We start from the raw sequence: 23,831 nt of genomic DNA on the forward strand, positions 1-23,831 counted from the left end.
TAATTTTGTTTTTTTTTAAATTTAAATACTGTAGTTGAACAGGAAAGAAGATAAATATGGGACTGCAGACTCTTGAAGATATAATTATTTTAGCAATCTGACCAATTTTCCTGTTTATTTTACATATGGTTTGTAGGTCAAATAAATAAATAAAATGTACCATCAATTTATACAGTACTACTTCGTTCAGTCCTAGCAGCACAATGCATTGTTTTGTGTTACATGACAATAAAGAAGAAGGTTATAATGTTATCACTGTACTAGAAAACCTTAATTCTATGGTTTTCCAGTTTTAACCATAGTATAGGGCCTAGACCTATATATAAATTAACCATTTTTTACTTACCTAGGAAACACCTCTTACAATACATGGAATTGTGAAATGAAACAAAAACAGAAAGATAATGTATTGAAATCAAATGTAATACAATGATATATATATATAATAAAAACATGATATGAAGCATTTTCCATCCAATTACAAGAATTGTTTAATACTGCTGAAACTAAATACACCATTTCATGTATTTCATTTCATGTTCTTTCCTGTTGTGTAAATCTACATAAATAACATAAAAACAAATAAAATATAACATTAAATAATGATGCAACTATTCATTTATTTCAACAATATTTACGAGAAGAACTTATATATTTACAATGGTTTTTTTTTATTTAATAGTATGACGCAGCACTATATCTTGTAAAAGAATGATGATTCCATTTTCATGAGTAAAGTACTCTATTCAAATAAGCAACGTAACGTTGTATACTGGGCTCAGTTTGCATGCGTACACATTTGTATTCTTCCATCTACAATCCTGAAACGAAAGCTTGCTATCACTTGCTATTACAACTGTAAAAAAAAACCGTACATGGAGCATTCACTAAAGATGTAGTGATGATTGATGATAGCACAATAAACAAATGAATGTTCTCTATTTACAGTTGGACCTAATATTTGTAAACAAAGCAAAACAGCATCTAGTTATTCTAGATTGTCTACGTGACTACAAAACATCCCATACATATACAGTTTTCTTTGAATCTCTGGTGCAATTCTGCCTGTATTCCTGCCGATTTGTGTACGCTATCATGTTTACCAGTTGGAAAGCTGTAGCAACTGGCAGAAAAGAAGGTACTGCATAGTGTCAGGAGAGACTATACAGTATATCATATGGGATGAAAGTTGATGTCAGAAGCTGTGATACTGCACGTTGTTGATTGTTGCTGGACATGATACAGCTCCTGAATTCTTAATTGATGGCATTCATGCCAACAATCATGCATAAATCAAACATAGCAACTTAATTTGATCATCCAAGTAGGAGATAGCGCAGTCTAATATCAGTTCATACTTTTCCAGCAGGTAAATTTAGACTTCCCATTAGGTCTCGAATTGCTGGAAATATGGTGCATTCACCTAGAAACGTAGTACATAGTAATTTAATAATTAAAACTGCATATTTTTCCCTCAAAGTTCAATTTAATTCAGTTCAATTAAACATATATTCTTAAAAAAATACAGAAAAAAAATGAAGATAACAATTAAAAAGACAAAAGTAAAAGTTCAAAGATGAGTTCATTATATAACTTGGGACCAGTAAATTGGTCTCACAGTAAAATGATCACCAAATAAGTAAACACATTCAAAATATAAAAATGTTTTCGCGCCACGCCTTTAGGCAGTTATATTCAAGAGGGTGGAAGTATTAGGAAACTGTATCACACAGAGGCTTATAGTTTACTACGGCTGGAAAAATGGGTATTTGGAAACTCGGACTAGGCATGCGCAAACCCCAAAACACTTCTGGGAGAAGAGGCTATTATGAGATACAGTAGGCGAATGGTGCGTATAGATGAAGAATTGTTTGATTAGTGAGTACGTTTGTGAGTGGCTGGGAAATAAAAAAAAAAGGTGTTTACTGGAATGTTGGGGTATGTGGGTCTCTACAGCCTTAAGAAGTCTCTACCCCGGAATTTGTAAAGTAGGCCTAATTAGGGAGTTGCGGCCTAATGTAGTTTAGGACTTTTAGGACTGTGTTCATTTCAGACTATATTTACGTTACACAAAATGTTTACTAGTGATTGTTAAACAAAACTAATTGATAATAAATCGTTATTTCTTAAATTAAAACAAATTTCAAGTAACTCACTTTATATCCAAATTTATTTTGATTTTGAAATTTATGTTTATTTTAGCACTTAGTAATTTTGTAAAATGTTGTTTTAAATAATGTTACTGAACAAAAGAAGCATAGGTAAAGGTTAAAGAGTCTTTCACACCTGTTCCGGCATGGATCCAATTGAACGTCAACATTGTTTTACGCAGCTCCGCTCATATCGATTGGCGCATAGCCGCGTGAAAACTAAACATTGGCGTTCGATTCGCCGGACTGGAACCGAGCCGGAACAGGTGTGAAAGGCCCTTAATAGGGGTTGTACAGAAATGGAGGAAAAGGTATAAAAATAATATTGAATACTTACTGCTATTCATATTGTATTCACTCCAATGTTTCAATACATTTGAAACGAGTGCGGATGTAGGATTATGTTGTAGTGCCGGCTGCTCCAACTGTAGTGTGGAGTTATTAGGGTAGTGGACAATGGGTATGATGATTGATTGTGGTTCTTGGTTGGGGACATTTCTGGTTAGCTGGATCTGAAGATGAGCAAATAAGGGCAATTGAAAGAAGAATTACATAATTGAAAGTAGAAATTATAATATTTAATAAAAGCAGAAACACTTCCCATTTGGAAAGCAAAAATGGCTGGAAATGAATTAAAGTTAAATAATATTTGTTGGTATTACTGTATTAAAAACAAACAAAATATGATACCACAGGGGAAGATAGCTTTAATGGGTGATACAGGGTAGGGACAGACATAACAAATAATTGTGGGATCCTTAAAGCTCTGTCTACACTATCAAACTAGTTTAACAAAAAAGGTAGTGATATGCCCAAATATGGTAGTTCCTATATGGACATATCACATTTGTTTGTCACATTATATGATAGTGTAGACCGAGCTTAAAACAGAGGATCTCTCTCTCATCTCTCTCAACGAGAAGTTGACCCATACAAAAATTGTACACATTTTTGGTCCAACTGTTTTTTTAAACTGCTAAAAAGAGGTGCATTTTTGTTTTGCTTGTTGAAGCAGAACTCTCCTGTCTCAACAATATGGTGCTTGTCTACCCTGTCCTCCAGCTACGCCTTGGTGTAAATGTACATTGACTTACAAAGATCAGTATCTTTTTGCTGACAACCACAGCAAGACTACCAAACCCTGCCACTGCTATATTGTTTGGTGGAATTGTCAAGCACAACTGTAGAGACCATTTCAGAGTTCTATCGGGAACCTGAAAAATTAGTATCACAATAATTAGGATTAATATATGTATGTTGCACAAACTATATTTAAATGAATAAATTTATTAGAAAAAAGAGAATAGGAAGGGATATTTTAAGTAAACATAAAACACACACACACGCTCACATGTATATCTCTTAAAGTGAGATTTCTTGTAAACCCTTTAAAAAAAACAGAAGCAGTTTTCAAAATCAAATGGGCCCTGAATAGGCAAGCAAAAACTCTGAATCGCGTGACACAAGTGATAGAGGTAGGCATAACCTGTTTTACGTTGACATAAGCATAACCCCTTTTTAAACCTTACAATTTTTTAGCAGCAACTTTTCGAGGACCATATGTAAAGCACTCGTGAGCTGGATTAGGCACATGGTCTACCTTTAAGAACCCTGGATGTAGACCATCTTGGATGAAAGTAAATCTTGAACACTTACCAATTCCAATCTCATTAGCTGAATAAAATCATGTAAAATACGAGTTGGTGCGCTGATCAATCTCATGAAGGCATTCAGGGTGGTTACTTTGTATGGTGGACATGCAACCTATAAAAAGAATAAAAAATACATTTTTCAAAATCAAATATGTCCTGAACCCACAGTATGGCATGAATTGTTTACAAATATTTTGTCAAGGATTAAGAATAGTAAGAGTCCTTTCTGTGTCTATATTAAATTACTCTTACGTTGCATGCACACTGATTGTCCCTGTAAATTTGAACAAGTTGTAAGTATGATATTCAATATGGAGTAGAACAATGTATTACATGGTTGCAGTGAGTCTATTAAACTTTAAAGTAACAACAGAGGTTGACAGACAAATATATTGCTTAATTTTGTACTCAATTCAATTTGTAGGCAATAAGTGATTGACAATGGTATATAATAACAAAAATATATTGATAATAATTGGGTCTTACTGTACCTTTACTTCAAAGAATCTACTAAGGACATGCATCTCTTCTGTGGTCCAATGATCAGAATTATCTGAAACATAATTTATTGTAAAATGATGAATGTTCCTATTCAAATGTACAATGAATAGTCTGGACTGCTACTACTTTCAGATACTAGTTGTAGAAAGAGCGACACAAACATCCATAAGAAGCTACGGAATAGATTATTGATCATTATTGAATATTGATCATTATTGATAATTATTTATTATTATTATTATAATGTGGGTGATTTGCAGTGGTCCATTACCTTGTACTGGTTTTGCATGGAGCTGAAGTGTAAGGTTGACGGCCGGGTTGAATAGCACTCTAAATAGCAGAGTATCTGACTTGAACTGAATAACACCTGGTTCTGTAGATGGGAGCACTTGTAACTAGAGAAAAACAAATCGAAAAGTAAATTATCAAAATAATACAGTCAACTCTAAAGCTCTGTCTACACTATCAAACTTTATGTGCCAACAAAATGTAAAGTGCAAATATGTGGACATGATGATGGCATATCACTACTATATTTGGGCATATCACTACGATATTTGGGCACAGCACTACCATATTTGGGCACATCACTACCATATTTGGGCACATCACACTTTTTTTTGTCAAACTAGTTTGATAGTGTAGACAGAGCTGAAAGCTTGACCTACACTATCAAACTTTATGTGACAACAAAATGTGATGTGCCCATATATGTACATTAAGTCATATCAATACTATATTTGGGCATATCAATACTATATTTGGGCATATCATGACCATACTTGGGCACATTCACATTTGTTTTTGTCAAACTAGTTTGATAGTGTAGGCAGAGCTTAAAGCTTAGTTCCCATTAGGCTGCAACAGCAGGACATACAAAGGCAATTTGACAAATCAGAAGTGACAGACTATCTATCCAAACTGTTTGCTTGTAAATAGTAAAATTATGTATGTTGAGCATACGTCCATGGGTTGTTTCCTAGGGAACCACGCTTTACAAAAACCCAGTGTTTCCTATTTCTCACTTGAATTTAAGAATTTACAGTTTAACATGAAATTTGCAGTAATACTTTAATTTTATGTAATATCTTGTTTCATGTTGAAACTAAAGCGTTGTGCAAATTTTGAATATAATACCAGGTGTCAATCACATATTTAAAGAGTTAATGAAAAAATACTTACCAATTCCAATTTATTTTGTCCAGTTGCATGAAGAACTCTCAGTAAATGTTTCTTAAGGTAGATAGCTGACAAAAAGCGTTCCAGGGGGCAGCATTGGTATGGTGCTGCACCTGTTGTGCTTGATAGACCACCCGGTGTAGCAGGTGTACAAAGTTTGTGCAAAGCATCATGGGAGAGAATTGTGGGAATGGAGCCTGCCCAAGAACGTTGTGGGAGGGTGCGTGATGGTTGACTCTGGACTGATCCTAAAGAAAACATTTGTATGAATTAAAAGGGAGAAAAAAACACATAATATTTGATTGAACGTTTAATTTTAATTCAATATGAAAATAATGTCCACTAAATATTCCAAAACTCTCAACTATCTGAATTTATACTCAGCAGTATGTGAACAAAATACAAGTTACAATGCATATTATTAACTTACCTATCATAGCCGGTGGCTGTGAGGCATGTTGCTGTATGGCATTACCAGGGGAATGTATATTAGCACTCCCAGGGCTTTGATGCCTGATGCTGGGTGATAGACCAGGTACAGACGGTGAGGCAGGCCAGGTACGTGGGCTAGGCATTGAAATACTCATGTTGGTGTATGGAGATCCATGACTCTCATGCATGCCTACTGTTTGAAACAACAATTACAATCAAGTTAATATTTGATGATAATTTAAAGGCTATGGTGTTTATATTTGTATTGGATGATGGATGATGATTGTGAAGCTTGTCAGTTACAGGAATACTACTGTATCACTATCAAGCTTAAAGTGTAATTTGAGCCTTAGGGAGTGTAGTCCTGAGAACTAGGTCAGGATTGAATCATGGATCTTGAGACAAGCATGTTAACCACTAAGCTACAGCTCCACTATCACTTGCAATGTCTTAACAAATGAGGATAATTTGTCTTTACAAGATATGTTGAAAAGTATAAGGTAAGTGGTTTGCCCACTGGGAGAACAGACTTCTACTGGTACCCAGTAGAAGACAGTGGGGAAACCACTTTCCTATCATATCAATTCCTACTGGTCCACAGTAGAATAAATAAATAAACATTCTTCAGTCAAAGGGAGGGAAGGATGGAGGGAGAGGTTTTACTGTTTATCAACAGTGTGGGGAATATTTAGAGAAATCAATAATGATATGTACTGCTTACCTTGGCTCATAAATGGGACTCCTGCAGGAGACTGCAGGTTGACACTCATTGGTGATGGTACGGGTACAAAACCTGGAGAAGGGGCATGATGCATATTACCAGGTGATCCTGCAGCAAATGCTATAAACAAGATAATAAGATTAATTATTAATTCATCATAGTCATCAGTGGAATCATCAGTTAAACTGTTACTTGTCCATCTTTTCACTGTTCTCTTCAGCTTTTTGTATGAATATGTATTGCAATGTATTTACATTTAACAGGCCACCATCAGGGCCATAGAAGAATCTGAATAGAAGTTGGTCGTGCCTTAAATCATAACTTGCTCCTTGTTCGTTTCACAGGAAAGTATCTCTTTAATAGCTGAAAAGGTGTTCCCACTGAAAAGGGGTGTCCCAAAGGCAGGGTGGTAATGTATATCAAGAGCAGGGATGAGAGTGAGAAAAAAAAAAAGATGTAATCTTGTAATGTAAATTTTATTAACTAATGTTTGCGTTAAGATCGAGAGATATGAATAAGAAGAAATGTGAAACGCATGTCCTCCGACTGGAAATTAGGCATTCGTAAAGATATTAACCCCGCGGCCGGTTTTATTACACAAATATTTGAACAGTTCGCGGTTAATGAAAATACCTACGAAAACAAAACAACTGCCGTGTCAATATACAGTAAATAGCACCACCAACAAAGGCAATAGTTTGCTAGAAAAAAATCTCATTTAAATTTAAAAATCCAGATCGTTTGACTGTGTTTAACACCCCGCCCCCTCCAAAAAAAAAAACTCTTCAAATTTAGAAAGAAATAATATCGAGAGGTTCAAAATAATACTTAAAAACGCGGAAACCCGCAGATCCGCAGAGATTTCTCATTCCTGCAATAGAGAGTGGACAATAACTTGTGTTTCAGCAATGAATGATATGCTTACCAGGTGATGGTGTTCCAAGCTTAGATCCTGATGGTGATGGTACAATGTTTGGCGGTGAGGCCAGTGGGCAAGCTACACCTGGTGACTGTAAATTGTATTGCTGTCAAAGAGAATAGTAATATGATTACGTAAGATAACATTAAATTTGATATTATACAAATAATGTCAGAGTGCGTTAGTGGAGATGCGGCGCACTCAAGGGTATTTACAATCGCACAAGTTGAAGGTTCTCCATGGCTATAGGATAGAATAAGTCCTTGATAAAGATTTAAAACTGGAGGTTCAGTGTACGCATCTGGGCCGCATGCACTTTTACCCATTGCATATTTAGGAAGCGTAGGGGCGTTTAACCCAGTGTGATACTGGTCCATCTCAGCCCTGCCGTTTGTGGTAGGCGCTGGGGACCAAATAATACGAATTTCCTCAATTGCGAATAATATATTAATACAAATAGAAAAGTGTATTTTTAACACAACTACACATACAATTTGTGGAATTGTAATAAAAAAACAAAAACAAAGCTCTTTATTCATGTTAAGTAAAAAAACAACAGAAATTTACTTGTTGCAAAACTGAGGTATGTGGGGAGGCTGGATGAGCAGGGCTATTACCCACTCCATGCATATAGCCAGATGTGTTGTGTTGCCCAGCACGTTGCAATGGGCTCGCCCCTGTTGGTTGCTGGGCGGGTGGAAACAGATCCATAGTGTCCATGGCAACCGGTGACGGAGGGTTGTCATCTTCTGTGATTGATCGTCGCTTAGCATGCAGGACGGTGTCGTCAACAAACATGTCAAGAAAGACCTGTAAAAGAAAATGCATTTAATATAAATTTGAAAGGCAAGTTATTTAAAATAGAAATAGAAATTTGTCCTTAGATTGGAAAGGCTAGTGAAGCAATTTTTTTTATAGGTTTTTAAAACAAGGCACTGTGGTTTAATGGTTGGCATGCTTGCTTACCAACCCTAGGATCCGTGGTTCAAATCCTGTATTAGTTACAGAATGTACACATTCTGCATAATAAAAGAAGATTAGGTTATGATATAGAGCTAAGCCTCAAATGTGTCTTCAAACTTCCTTCTCCAATGATGAATTTATTTACTGTTACTGTTTTATTTACTGTTTTAAACCATGGTCACAATTTGACAAATACTGTAAATTTCAATTATTCTTATTATTCCTTTTGTAAGATTAACAAGTTCTTCTCATTTTATTTATGTATCTGGACCTTTATTAGGGAACCAATTACATTTGCCAACTCTCCATCCCTTTTTCCTTTCGTAAAAAAATATGTACCTTTTATGAATGTATATGAATTAGATGTTTCCTTATAAATGACCATGCTTACTATATTTATATATCATTATTAATATTATATATTTTTATTTTATTTTATTTTATCTATGTTTGTCTTTTTTCTTCTTTTAAAATCCACTATTAATTGTATTTTTTGTTATTGTTATTTTCTATGCACCATTAATAGAAATAAATGTTTATGAAATGAAATTAATGAAAAATTTACTGTAGAATTGTGTTAAATAAAGACTAAAATCAAAAATAAAAACCATACCTTAAGACTATGAGTCGGGTTGAGTCCTGTAACAACTTTACTTGTGTCAAATAAACTATGAGCTCCATCTGAAATTATTAAATAATTGTTTTGAGAAAGGTTTATACTCAAGTATAAAAATGTGTATTAGTTATAGGTGGACAATCCTAAGCAACAAGATATTGGAAGGAGTAATACACAGAGTGGTTGGTTGTACTTACCTCTGATAGCGACCATATTCTTTCCTCGACATTGTACATCTATGCAGTAGATATTTCTATACACAATTCTAATATGCATTGACGATTGGGGTATCACAGTAAATTGTTGCAGAGGATAATGAGGGTGCTAAAAAAAAATAAATAAAAAAACACACAAATAAGGATGGTTAATTCACTTTGATATATGCATTTATTATTATTTTGTTGTGATTCATTTTTCTGAGATAGAAACTATACTATTTAAACTTATGTAGAAAATTGATGGATATATAACAGTAGTGCATGTCAGTCATCAGTGTGAATAGGGTATTGAGTGATTATGACAAAAATGCACAATTTTCTAAAAAACTATATTTGACTTGACAATCTAACTCTTCTAAAAGAAGAGATATCTTACCATGATTGCGCCTAGTTCAGGCCGTTTTGGTAGCTTAGATATTGCCTGTAGAGGGCTGTATGTATCTTGCAAAACCTGGGAGAGAAAATTAATTATGGTGATTAAGTTGACAAGTTGAATGGAAATCTGTCGACATATGAAAAGAGCAATTATTTTCTTTATCACATTATTTATAAGCATGTTTTGTGACACAAAAATCTGGCTATATGATTACTGTAGTAATATTTAATACCACTCCAAAATAAGGAATGTCTTGTGATATAAAATCAATCAATACATTATGTTTCAGGCTTGCCCAACACAAGTCCTTCTTCTTCGGGATCAAGCCTTCTTTTAATGTTACTTTGTCATAATATGTATCACCTTTTATTTTGTTACCATGACATTGAAAGTAAATAAATGTTTAAATGCAAAAAAAAAAAAAAAAGAAAAAAAATTAAATGGCAAGAACCGATTTATCTATATCTCTCTATTAAGAATATCCAGCTTGTCAATAAAGAATATCATAATCCTTACCTGCATAAGTTGCGCAATGTTTTGGTGCTGGTTGAACTCCTGACGGAGTTGCTCCGATATGAGGACATGACAGTTGGCAGCCTTAGCCGATCCTCCTGTTCCCAACGGCAGCGTAAAACCTTTCCGGTCAGGCTCCCATCGGATGGTAATCTACAAAATAAAACAATGAAACGTTTTGCATTTTATTGAGTTTGTTAAACCTTTATTTAACATTTGACCTCATTTTGTCATTTGGTTGGAGGATTGTAGGTCACATGATATTATATAAATGTTCTATTGCAATCTTTATGATGTCATCGAGAGTACAATATTGTTATATGTGCATGAATACTGCATTCGCTTACAGGTTCATTTTGGTTATACAGTGACAAGAGGCTAGTCATGTTTGATTAACCTGTAGTATACAACGTCTATAATAGGAGCTCTGCATTGTCAAATGGTTTAGGCATATTCCCTCACTAAAAGTAGGTGTGTTATAAAAGAAATAGTGAATGTTTTATATTCATGCAATGGAATAATAATAATTTCATTTGTTTAAAAATGAATATTTGTTATAACCTGTGATCTTTCACCACATGAAATTATTTGAACCATTGCATAAACATTCATTATTTCTGTGATAGATAACAAAAAAACTAACCGTATTTGATTTGTCCTTTCCGTAAGACATTGTCAGTCGCTTGTATGAAAATGACCTCACTTCTACATTTAGCTGATTTCCAAATTCTTGAAATAAATAAGTTGGTTAATTCAGATAATTGCTACTACTGTACTAAGAAATAAGTCAAATCAAATCAGTACTGTAAAGCTGTCTACACTATCAAACTTTCTGTGACAACAAAATGTGATGTGCTTATATATGGACATAATGACATCATATCACAACTTTTTTGTTAAACTAGTTTGATAGTGTAGACAGAGTTTAAAACAGTATACGGCGGTAATATGTTTGTTTACAATTGCAATTACCATTGAGGACTGGAGCAAATTCAAGTACTGGTTTGTACAGCCGTACAATAGCATACCACTCGTGTAAAAACTGCCTCCACATCACGGATGTACCACCTGATGTGTGTTCATATGCAAGAGTCACATGACGAATAGGAACTAAAAACAAAACAAAAGGTTATAGGTAGCATAAATGTAAGTAGAGAAAACCAAAAACACAAATACAGTAAGAGACCATGTAAAAATGATTATACTGCAGTTGGTGCAGTAACTACATTTTGTTTACTCTTTTATCAGTTTATGTAATTATAACAAGCTTCTTCAAGCTGTTTAATGCAATGTCTGCCTTATAAACTTACACACTGAAAAAACTAAAATCATAACATTTTAAAAAATCTAGTTACTGCAGTAACTGCAAGATGAATAGTTTTTTAATGATTCCTAAATTAATTAATAATTTATTTTTAAAAACATAACATGTTGCCCCTTACAGCATGTTTTAAAAAAAACTTAACAAGTTTGTAATTTGGCCTAGCCTAAAATATCTAGTATTTTAATTTAATAGTATGAAAAAAGTCAGACTAAATAACAGTTATAATTCCAAAGTTAATTATATTTTAATACACAGTATTCTTACCTTGCTCCTTTGGGTTGGTGCTTTTTAATGGACAATTTGCAAAACATAACTAAAAAGAGAAACAAAATATCCAAAAACTAATGCACAATATTAACTTTGCAACTATAGGTATAATATAAAAGTGATACAGCATTAATATACTGCTCTACTGTTGATCAATTATGTCGCATTATCCTACCATCACTAGAGAGAATGCAGTGTAATGTTATGGATATTGGACTAACATGTGGCAGGCATTGTTTCAAGACCTGCCTGTGCCATATTGCTTGTATCATTGGGAAAGATATTTTCCTGTCATTGCCTTGTCATTCGGTCTGGGTGAAAAGCTATTAATGTACATACATGTGCATGCTAAAAAACTTGTTACACTATTTGGAAAGAGTACAAGATTGGTCTTTCAGGGATCATTGTCTTGGATGGGGTTCTAGAACGGTCTTACACCAAAGTATAAAGCAAATAGATAATCAATTGACCGACCTGCACTTGCCATCTCATGCTGCTTGAAAGCTGAAGTCGGAATGAACAGCTGACTAAATTCTTAGCAAGTTCCTCTGCTGCATGTGTACATGGCCCTTCAAATGGTGGTGCACTAAAAAAGACAACAAAAACAAGGAATATTAGATTTAATCAATTGTAGATCATATTGTTAATTTAAAATTGGTAAAAAATAATAAATTTGGGTCATGGTGGAAACAATCAAAACACAGATTACCTTGTAAGCATTTTATGAAATTTAATGACAGTATCATTAATAGTGAAGATAGTATCAATATGATCGAATAACAATGACAGCTTTGATCACTTAATAACCAACCAAATTATTGTACAACTGTTAGCTAAGACACCACCATTAATACTGTACACCTGAACAGCTTCATAGTGTGGCTATTGTCAAACATTAAAGTAAATGTATTTTATATATATACTACCTAGTTAATTTGACAACCAGTCCAACTCCCTCCCCTTCCACCTGTACACCTTGATTTGATATGTTGTTTTTACTCAGCTAAAATACAATGAAATAAAATATATTCATAAATAAAAATTGTCACCACCATCATGATTGTCATCACAGGTTTAAAATACAGAAAAGAAATATGTTCTTGGTAGATTTACATTTACAATTTTCACACATCCCCAAACAACCACCACGCCTCTGGGTAATATACTGCATACAGTATTCCATTTTAGGCCATCTGATTAGTTGGGATCGTATATTTCCAACCATTGCTCAGCAATTGTCTATTTCTAGAGGCCACATGTAGCCAGACTCCTGCTCTGCTTGGATTTGTAGTGTTTGCTAGTCTCATGGCTGCTGCACACATATTATATAATTAAAATATTGATTAGGGATATATTAATTGTCTTCAGATCAATATGAGCTATATTTTGAAAAACACCAGTTTCACTATTACACAAGATTTTAAGAATAACGAAATTTTGGAATGTTGGGATTATAATTTCACATAACATACCTCTTCTAGCAATTGAACGTACGGAATACGCATGTCACAGAGTGAGGTAATGTGTGATAGACGATCTTGAAAGTAATGTACATGATCAAATCGGCGCTTTTTGACAAATGAAACATGTTGGTAACCTGCCAGAGCATGCTTCCTTTTATTAGGTGCCAAATGTCCTGCAAGAAAAGAATTGTATATTGTACTTGTATTAAGTTTAGTTACATACAAGTAGCACCATTGGTGCTTACATTATAATATTTTTATTAAGTTTGTTAGCTGACCTTGAAATTCTGTATCTGGACCATAAACCAAACTTTCTGGCTCGATAGGAAAGATAGACAATGGGGCTAAGAAACTTTTGGCTGTATCAGGATCGGACTGCTGAGCATCATGGGGTATTTGGTCATAAAAGGTTGAAGGTCGTACTCGCAGAAGGTAGTACTTGATCTGTGTTTCAAATTCTCCACCTTGTTCTGTGATGAATTCAACAACCTATACAGACACAAGTACAATACAAAAGGTAGAATTATAGTACAGTATTTGTTCTGTCAGAATTATTTTACAGTATTTGTTCTGTTAAGTTACAATCATTTTACAGTATTTGTTCTATTAGAAGTATTTTACAGTATTTGTTCTATTAGAAGTATTTTACAGTATTTGTTCTGTTAAGTTACAATTATTTTACAGTATTTGTTCTATTAGAAGTATTTTACAGTATTTGTTCTATTAGAAGTATTTTACAGTATATGTTCTGTTAAGTTAGAATTATTTTACAGTATTTGTTCTGTTAAGTTAGAATTATTTTACAGAACTTGTTCTGTTAAGTTAGAATTATTTTACACTATTTGTTAATATAAAATAAACATTTAAAAATACTATATTATAACTTTACCACATAGTAATTGTTATGCCTTGTCAACTTGAGATACAAACGATTTTGAGAGACTTTGTTTAACGGATGATCAGCTGAGATGGACACTAGAGGGAGTCGCTCAAGGCAGATAACTGGCTGAAGCTGAACTGCACGTTTGCAATGTTCAATACAAATGGTAAATCTATGTTAAATTAAAAGTAATTGTTTAACACATTCAATGCCATAGTTCTGTCTTGTGTTCCATGAAAATAGGGGGTGTTATAACATTTTCGATTCTATGAAATAAGCAATGATTCCAACAACTCCTAATATGGCAGGAGTATATATCGAGTATACTCAACATTAACTCATGCAAAACACCAATTTTTTGTAAAATTCACAAAAACTTTATAGTAAACCTACTTTAGACGTATTATATACTGGTAGAGTTTAGTAGGGTCAGAGTTCAGACATTCTTCAATTTCTTCAAGAAGAGCAGCACCTGAAAAAACAATGTATTTCCATAAAAAATGAATTTTGACAAAAATACAATTGACTAAATGATAATGATGGAACCAATTCAAGGTGGAATGGAGAAGAGAGTGTTGGAGGCTTATATTCCAGGAAAGAGAAGAAGAGGAAGACCAAGATGCAAATGGGAAAAGACTATAACAGATGTGTTTGGCTCTATGGAGCAAGCAAGTAGGATGTCAGAAGACAGGAGATGGTTTCAGAATACTGTTAGAGAAGCCACGCTCTGATCAGAGTTTGCTTTGACGATGACGACGAAATGATAATGACTCAAATAATTGGAAAATAAACAGAACTGAGGCTGAAAATTATCCACAATACACTACTTTCTATTGAACATGAATCAATAAAAATTTGATTTTTTTCCTACAGGCAATTCTCTAAAAACCAGAAACTCTAGGTTTTTCCAAAAAGATTTGGTTTTCAACAATATTATTTGGGTTTTTAGAGTTGACAGAAATTTATAGTCATAAAAGAATGATTACGTACCAGCGTGGGCAACATGTGGCTGGAATAGACCGGTCTGCATGTCCACCGAGATGGTCAAGTGTTCTGCTTGACTGCAGGGTTCTAGAATTGCAATACTCAACACAGGTGGATTACCCTGGATTATAGCTGTTAGAAGAAATAATACAAATTATACAGAAAATAAAAATTGTGACAAGGTCTTTTTATTTGTACAAAATTGTTAATTTTGTTTATTTCTTACACATCCAACAAGTCGCCAATTAGAGGATGTATAGACTATTTTATCATTTATCGTGCTTATAAACAAAGTCTCAATCGAGGGAGTGGTGAGTTACAACTTGGGATTGGAAGGCAAACGTGTTAACTACATATGGGTAAGTGACTGATAAAAGTATTTCAATTGCTTCATCTCATTCAATGGTGTCATCAATTCTGAATTATATTTTGTAAACAAGAACCTTATTTAAATGCAGGAATGATTTTACCAGGTTTAAAAACACTATGTGATTACCTTTAGATGAGATGTTGGCTTTCTTTAGATCAAGTTGCAATTCCTACAAAAAGAAACATAACAGATACAAAAGAAACACTTTTTGTTTGTTTGTAGCAGTGAATAGAAGCATATAATGTCATATAAATTTTATTTACCTTCAATTTAGCCTTTGACCGGATAAGAATGGATTCAACTAGAAGCCTTTCAATAGACAGCAACTCACTCTGAAAACATAACAGAATAAAAAGATTTTGATAAATGATATAAGTCACCTGTGAGCTTGAGCCCTCACAATAAGCCTACCTGGGATATATGCCATCCTCACATGCACACTCGTGTGTAAGGCCATTATGGGGTGTAAGCAAACCTAGGTGTATAAGCCCACCTTAGCATGTAAGACCACCAAGGGGTGCAAGCCCATTAAGGGGTGTAAGCACACCCAAGTGTATAAGCTCAACCTGGCATGTAAGACGACCTTGGCGTGTAAGGCCATCCTAGTGTGTTTTCTCAGATAACGATTTCTGTTAATCGGGTGTCGTCTTTTAAGGCAATGTGGTCACCATAATACCATATAATTCTAAGGTATATTAAAACTTATAGAGCAATGAATATTCTATGGTTTACCTTGATTGCCTTGTTGACTATTGCAGCTTCTGATGAGGTCAAAGGTGGTGTGTGCTTAACGTCCAGTGGCTGTGACGAGTCTTTATCAACACATATGGTAACTGAATACAGCTGATTTTTGGACTTATCTAGGGAGCAGTTTTGTGCTCTGTAAAAAAATATCACATACTGAGTTATATATCACATATTGAGTTATACAAAACCTCAATGAATTGGACAATTGTGGGTCACATGGAGTCCAATAGTACGTAATATTTAACGATCATAAAAGAGTACTTATTTTTCATGTTATGAATAATTATTAATTTCCGAATCACATTTTTCAGAAAATCACTAATGTATGCATATAAACAAGCCTTATCATATATTCATTAATCATTAATAAAAATAATAAAATTGTATACCTACCTCCAATAGGCCAGTGTGAGATTCTGTGCTGCGATGTAACTAGTGGTTGTGATGTGCTCTCCCCACCTCTCACGTATCAAACGATGAGCCTAACAAACAACAAGGTGAAACGTAAATCTAAATTACAACTTTAAATAAATAAATAAAAACCAATATATTTTTACTATTTAGGTGCTCTGCCCTTTATATTTTTGTCTTTCTTAAATTAAACTTCTTCTTATCCCATTTTTAATATGCAAATACCAAAATAATTTTATTTCCAAAGTTTGTCGGTTACAAAGTCTGATATCTTATAACAAAAATTAAATAAAATATTAAAATAACAAATGCCACTTATTTCTGTTGCTAGCAAAAATAATTATGCAAATGAGTACACTCACCTGTGAATTAAGAACCTCTAGCTGTAAAGATTGACAGAAGCTATCTGATCATTTATATAAGGAATTTAAACTTTCAAAATCTACCTTTCCCTGTCATTAATACCTTTATTACAATTATGGAAACACCTTCCCAAACAATTTTGAGGGATTTTTTTTATGTTTGGATGTATTTTGTAAAAAATGTAACACCCTCTAGGGTTTGGCCTCGCTTTATGAAGTATTCTAATCATACTTGAAGCAAAAAGGATACGGAGTAAGATATACATGTCGGCAAGTGGTTTTTCCTCTGTGAATAGTCTTGATTGGACCAATTGATGTAGATAGTGAACCTGCATGTTATGTACCAAGGCTTTGCCATCTAAAGTTAACAACAACAATCGCATTGTATCATAAACACAGTAAATTCTAGAATAAATTAAAGATGTATTGTCTTCCAAAAACATGAAAAATTAAGATTTAAAAAACCTTTGAATAGGCCATTTGTACTATATTTATTTACTTTCATAGAGAAAAAAAAGGGAAAAAATGACTTCACTAACTTTAAAAAAAAGAAAAAAAAATTTTTTTTAAATTACAGATTTTCAGGTAAATACAGTATATAATGTTTTCAATCAAAATTTTGGTTAAAGTGAATAACTATTATGTGACATTAAATGGCATATACAAAAATTGTAAACATTATTTTAGCAAAATGTTGAGGGGTAGGCACATACCTCCTGTATCTGGGTCTTTGACTAAAATGTCCACATGAAGCAGCCTCCAGGGTATACTCTGGTCATCTCCCATTAATGTTAGGGTTGCCTACAACGAAAAGCAAATAATTACACTACAACAGACACTATGAATGATTTTGTGTTTTCATAAACTTATTAACATACTACTTCAATAACAAAATTAAAAAAATGTTTTCTAATATAAGTGTTCTTACTTCAAACTCCTGGGGAACATGGAACTTAACTGTGCCGTCAACTATATAAAAAAAGAAGAAATTCAATTATTTAAACACTGGATAAAACAGAACAAAGCTGTATATGAAAGCCCATTCACATCGACGATAAATGGATAAACATACATGACATCATTTGATTGGATTTAAAATAATATTATATATATATTATTTATATCAAAGACAGCATAAATGGATATAGTCTTAGAATGAAAAGAATTTATTTTGTTTTATGTAAGAAAAATGTATGTTTATCATCGATCGTTATCGTCCTAGCGAGTAGCAGTCTTTACGCAGTTTCTCAAATGTACCAACAACTGCTGTTATAAAGTCAATGTTAACTTTGTTAAAGTCAGTTTTCAAAACAACCTGAGCAAATATTTTGTTCATATTAAATTAAATGATTTAGATTAAAAGTTGGTTGATTTGAAATAAAATCTCAGTTTTTCACTTAAGCACTTATTTTGACTTAAATAAAAACATTGATGAAAACCATGGACAATCCTGTACCTACCTATAGACAGATTTGAGAGTTGACTTGGCATCTCAGATGTAACCAGTCTATGTTGAATGATCTGGTTCAACCTCAACAAAACTGAAGTTTTTTCTGAGGCAGTTATTGGGTCCGCTGGTATAATACGGTCCTAATAAAATACAGTGTAATCATTTTATAAAAATTAATTTTAAACATTGTTTCAACCCTTAAGGAGTTTCGCTTGGATTAACAAAAAAAAAATGCACTTTGAAAAGGGTTGAAAAATCATCTAGATTTTTCGCAACTAACAGAAATAGCATGCGCATTACTTTTAATTCCCCTAAGAGTTCATTTGTATCAAGAAACCATCAAATAACGTTAATTCAAGCTGAAATGGACTAGTACACAACAGGGTAATCCCTACTCCTCTGAAAGATGGACTGGTGCTATACAGTAATGTATACTGTAACTCCAGTTCTACCACCAGAACTATTATTGTGGAGCAAAGCCTTGACTGGCCTAACTGCTTGGCCACTCGATTAAAACATTATATTATAACTTTATTCTATAAAAAATACCTTAATACATGTAGGTAGCCTTCTATATCTGCCAGTGGTCAACACATCAACAGCACAGGGTATTGAGAAATTTGGCAATCTATTGAATTCAACCATACAAAATAATAAATATCAGTTTTATTTTAAATCTCAGTAAACAGCAAATTAAATAATTTTAATAGTATTGAAGACTTATAGGAACAGTATCTCTAAAAGGTATACACATCCAACAGTGAGCATCTCACTAATTAGAGGATGGATAAATTATTTTATAATGTATTGTGCTTATTATAAACTAAGTCTCATTTGAGGCTTAGGGAGTTGAGTTGAAAGAGTCGTGAGTTACAACCCTGGTACTAGATCAGGATAGAACCCTAGACCTTGGGATTGGAAGGCAAGAACATTAATCACCAAGCTACAGCTCCACTACATCTATATTTAGAGACTTATACAATAAAAATATTGATGACAGTTAGACTAAGCACTCGAGCTTAGGAATAGAAGAGTACATACCTGGCATGTACAAGGTTTTCTCTAGCCATACGGGCAAGCATGTCTGCTGTGTCTACTAGTAGAAGTCCCTGATGGTCCAGAAAAGCTGAAATAGCCTGTTATAAACAACTGTATGTTAATTCTTTTAAATACAGGTATAATCCTACTGTGGGGCATCAGCAAATGTAGTGTACAATTATTGATCAAGGAAACCAATAAGTATTATGTTCTTATTATTTGAATAATTTGTAATCTTATATTCTACTTGGATAAATGATAACATTCATAACCGTAATAATTGTGGTAAACGAAGTACTTATTTTTTATAAACTAGACTTTGATCTACTATGAATAATGTTGTATTTATTACTACTTAACATTTTTGATATACTTACTGCACATTTGTCTACTTTAGCAGCACTGCTTGCCCACTTCACCAGAGCCAGAAGCCTAATAAATGACTGCCGTGTTTTACTGGCAAACTTTACAATCTCAATTTTCCTAAGACACAAATGAAAATGTACAAAACACAAATGTTGTGAAGCAAATATACAATGTTGCAATTATTTAAATGTTTACAATATATTTATTAATGATAATTTATTATTATTATTCAGCATAATATATATATATGTAAATCACAGTACATTAGAGTATAGGAAAATCTGTGGACAACACTAATCAACACCCCTACACTAAGAGAACACTTTCCCATTAAATGAAAGAGAGGCAATATGTTTACAGTAATAGTACACTATAGCTAAACCCCTATTCAGGGACAATTCACTTCTACGGAAAATTATTTACCACCGTGTTAAATTACCCCTATTGGGTGCGGGGAGACACTTTGTTGGGTCCACAGAGAGTTCTACTACTTACTTTTCCATGTCCATTTTTCGTGGTAGTCTATACGAGAAAAGCAAACAATTAAAAATGTTAACATTGTAGTACATACTAGGTATATGTAATAATCTATATCTAAAAACACAAAACTGCTATTAATATGTGTCTTACTATTATTTTTCATCTACAGTATTACAGTATGTGTTCAGCACAAACTTTGTGTTTGTAATTGAATTTTGAAAATTAAAAGTAAATCAAAAATAAGTCAAATCTAAAAATCATGATATTCTATATCACTGGTAAAGGCTGAACAATTTCTTATTTTGAATATACACATACAAGCATCATGTACAAACTTACAATTCTGAGAGCACTACAAGATCATGATATGTTCGTTGTATCAAGCTATCCAATAAAAAAGCTAAAGATACATTTTGTCCCGCAGCAGGATGTTGTGGGAATCCACCTATAGCGCCCATTGCCATGACGGCCATCTCTGATTGGTTGCTTTCAATGGGGGCCATGACTGTCTAACACGGTTAGATTTCAAACAAGGTTAGCTATGGAAAAAATACATAAATGTTTTAATTGGTGTGGATGGTGATGTGGACAGTTTCTTGAACAATCTCCAAGTCTTAGTCCAAGTCTTGAATGATATCTCAGACTTACTACCATGTACTAGTATGTTTGTAAATTGAAATATCAGGCACCTCCCCTCTCTTTCGATAATATTTTGATTTTGGTTAGTTTCTTGTTATTTTGACTCATCCTCCCGCTAGGTGTGCAAATTCCACCAATTGATTTTTTTTAGGTAGAGAATAGAGGTATACCAGCATCCAGGTCGTTTCTACTAGATTTCGTTTCTACGCTGAACTTGCAATACACAAACGAAACAGTTTAATACCAACGGTATCAGAAAAAAATACATTTAAATACATATGATTGTTTAGTTCAGACACCTTGATAAGAAGTACACAAAATTATAATATAGACTTCTGTTACTAGGCCTAGCCTAGGCTAGTACTTACTAGCCCTTCATAGCTAGGCCTAACCTAGCTATATAGGCTACTACCTAGATGAGTAAATTAATGTTTATAATTAGGCTAGGTAAATTGGTTTGTTTGGTCTAAAAAAATGAAAGTGAACCGAATCGTTCCGGATTCACATGGCTTAGTTAGCCTATAGCCTAGCTAGGCCGGGACCTACTACTAGCTAGCCCACGTCTAGGGCGGCCTAGCCTAATTTTAGCAAGCTATTATTTATTAGCCTAGCTAGGCCCGCCTAGGCCTAGCCTCCTCCTAGCTAGGGCTAGGCTAGGTACCTAACATGAAAATTCAAACTTATTGAAACAGATCGAGTCATACATCAAAAAATGAAGAAAAAAAATAGAAATTTAATAACACAAAAATAATTAAAATTCGTCAACATGGTAATTTTTTATAATTTGTTTAATGTTTTTTTTTCATAAAAAATCAGTATAGGCATTTCAATTCATAAGAAAAAAAAAGTGTGGCAATGAAGTGCAATATTCTTAAAAATTGTTTGAAAATTATTATTTAAATTTATTATTTTTCCAAACATGAATCTACCTCTTCTCAACAACAACCAAACCCATTTACGTTATAACAACTTTTTCCCTACCCTCTGACAATTATTACAAATTGTCTTTCAGTCGAATTGATATTCACAAACATACTATACTTGCACACCCAAATCTACACCAGCTTGGGTAAAAACACGCACTCTGATTGGCCGCATTGTAAACTGACAACCTAGCGTACTAATATTCATACGGGTTATTGTTATTAATAAAAAATATTTATTTGCAATCTTTTAAAATCGCTGTATTCTAACAACTTTAGTACCAAAACATAATTGAATGTTATAAATCAAACATTGTTTTATTTTATTTCCTACTTTTTAAAACATATTTAGAGTGAATATTATGTATACAAAGGAGTCGACATAGACCGTCAAAGGCCTATTCTTTAACCAGGGAGATACATCCCGGCCCTGCGTAACACTACATCCTATGCTATGCTAGGCCTAGGTAAACATGTGGAAAAAATACAAAATTTCAACATCTAAAAATTCCATTGTAACATCTATCAATATACACAAAACTTATGTCAAAATAATCGTAATAGCATGTAGTATATGGACTGAAACATGAAAATAATGGACTAACTCACTTTTTATGAAAAAAAGACGTGTTTTGATGAGGTATATTTTCGAATCGTTGTAACTCATGAAATAAACATCAGAAAAAAGAAAAAAAAATTCCCAGCAGTAGAACAACTCCCTGTTGACATTTTGGTACCAATAATGTCATCATTATCCAACCAGAAGTAATTTTAAAGATTTTTTTAAAAAAGGACCTTCAGCGCGATCTGAATATCAGGTCACACTTTTTTGGCGACATCAAAAAGGGGCGTGTCACCATAAGTTGCAGGTACCTAGCTAGGCCTAGGCCTAGGCTACTAAAAGTCACGGTGGCCTAAAAACCTACGTTACTTTTTGGGCATTTTCACAATACCAGCTAGACTAGGATAACTTTAAAACGTTTTTTAACAACTTAAAGAATTTATTTTAAAATAAAACGTAAGAAAAATTACATTTTAAACAGAAAGCCTGCTCGATCTTCGATAGGAATCTTCCATATTTTCCTCCTCCCGTTATCTGTGTAAACATATGCAACATTACGGCCCAGAAAGGAAGACATCGATGCGAACCGTAACATTTCCATGAATTTAATGTTTTTGTTCTGTTTGGTTGATCGCGTTCCACATTACGTTGAACGCGTTCGATAATTATTAAATGCGTTTTTACTTAAAATGTCTTGATTTAAAAAAAAACATCCAAGAAATTCGTGGGCAGTTGTTATATAGGCTAGTAGTTTATATTTTGATTGAGAAAAGTGTTGAAATTAATCTTACAAATGTTATTTGCGTAATATGTGTTTTCCACGCACACGCAGATGCAACTTGTGTTCCGTTAATTTGTTAGGTTAAGAGCAGGAATACAAAAATAAGTCGACCCGGACCAACAGGCGTTACAAGTTATAGATATTTTGTGCAGTGACATTTATTGACAAATTAAATTTATTTATGATATTCTAGTCCCTGTTTCAATCATTATTTAAACAAAACAATAGGCCTGATCTGTGCCTATAAACATTCAATGCCATTTGCATTAAAAAAACTTTGTTTTTTTTGTTTTGTTGTAGGCCTACATTACATAACACTGTGCATACTGTATCAATAATCTGATTACAAAAATTACGATTACTATACTAAATTAATATATGTATAAATAAACACTATTTTGTATTGTGGCAATTCCACAAAATATGATCTTAAAAGATCATTATCTTAAAATAATCGAGAGTGGATGATATTTAAAGATTTCAAAGAGATGTAATGAAAGAAAAAGTCATCACGAAAACATGAAACAGACAAGCAAAGTTGTCA

At 33.4% G+C, this 23,831-nt stretch overlaps 1 protein-coding gene across 2 annotated transcripts; it reads right to left on the reverse strand.

The window, feature by feature from the left end:
• Nucleotides 1–600: 600 nt before the first annotated feature.
• Nucleotides 601–23,065, reverse strand: LOC144841915 (mediator of RNA polymerase II transcription subunit 14-like). 2 transcript variants are annotated; one of them, XM_078698210.1, is made up of 40 exons: nucleotides 22,977–23,065; nucleotides 20,722–20,921; nucleotides 20,398–20,424; nucleotides 19,914–20,019; nucleotides 19,540–19,634; nucleotides 19,048–19,126; nucleotides 18,509–18,638; nucleotides 17,977–18,017; nucleotides 17,762–17,849; nucleotides 17,299–17,406; nucleotides 17,049–17,092; nucleotides 16,669–16,757; nucleotides 16,261–16,408; nucleotides 15,792–15,860; nucleotides 15,655–15,697; nucleotides 15,165–15,290; nucleotides 14,568–14,646; nucleotides 14,184–14,346; nucleotides 13,573–13,783; nucleotides 13,304–13,467; nucleotides 12,758–12,834; nucleotides 12,306–12,417; nucleotides 11,829–11,877; nucleotides 11,213–11,350; nucleotides 10,884–10,969; nucleotides 10,244–10,393; nucleotides 9,728–9,802; nucleotides 9,331–9,457; nucleotides 9,131–9,198; nucleotides 8,122–8,364; nucleotides 7,561–7,660; nucleotides 6,636–6,755; nucleotides 5,913–6,107; nucleotides 5,486–5,730; nucleotides 4,575–4,698; nucleotides 4,294–4,355; nucleotides 3,807–3,914; nucleotides 3,245–3,364; nucleotides 2,488–2,662; nucleotides 601–1,423 (listed from the first exon to the last, which is right to left on the reverse strand). In XM_078698210.1, exons 2-40 carry the CDS (start codon nucleotides 20,883–20,885, stop codon nucleotides 1,353–1,355), a joined length of 4,419 nt encoding a protein of 1,472 aa, XP_078554336.1. In that variant the 5' UTR covers nucleotides 20,886–20,921; nucleotides 22,977–23,065; the 3' UTR covers nucleotides 601–1,352. The 2 variants fall into 2 exon arrangements, with proteins under 2 accessions (XP_078554336.1, XP_078554337.1); XM_078698211.1 differs by lacking the exon at nucleotides 22,977–23,065 and having other exon boundaries at nucleotides 20,722–21,314.
• Between the last annotated feature and the right edge of the window lie 766 nt (nucleotides 23,066–23,831).

Source organism: Antedon bifida, chromosome 5 (genome assembly GCF_963402885.1).
Source record: "Antedon bifida chromosome 5, ecAntBifi1.1, whole genome shotgun sequence".
NCBI lineage: Eukaryota > Metazoa > Echinodermata > Crinoidea > Comatulida > Antedonidae > Antedon > Antedon bifida.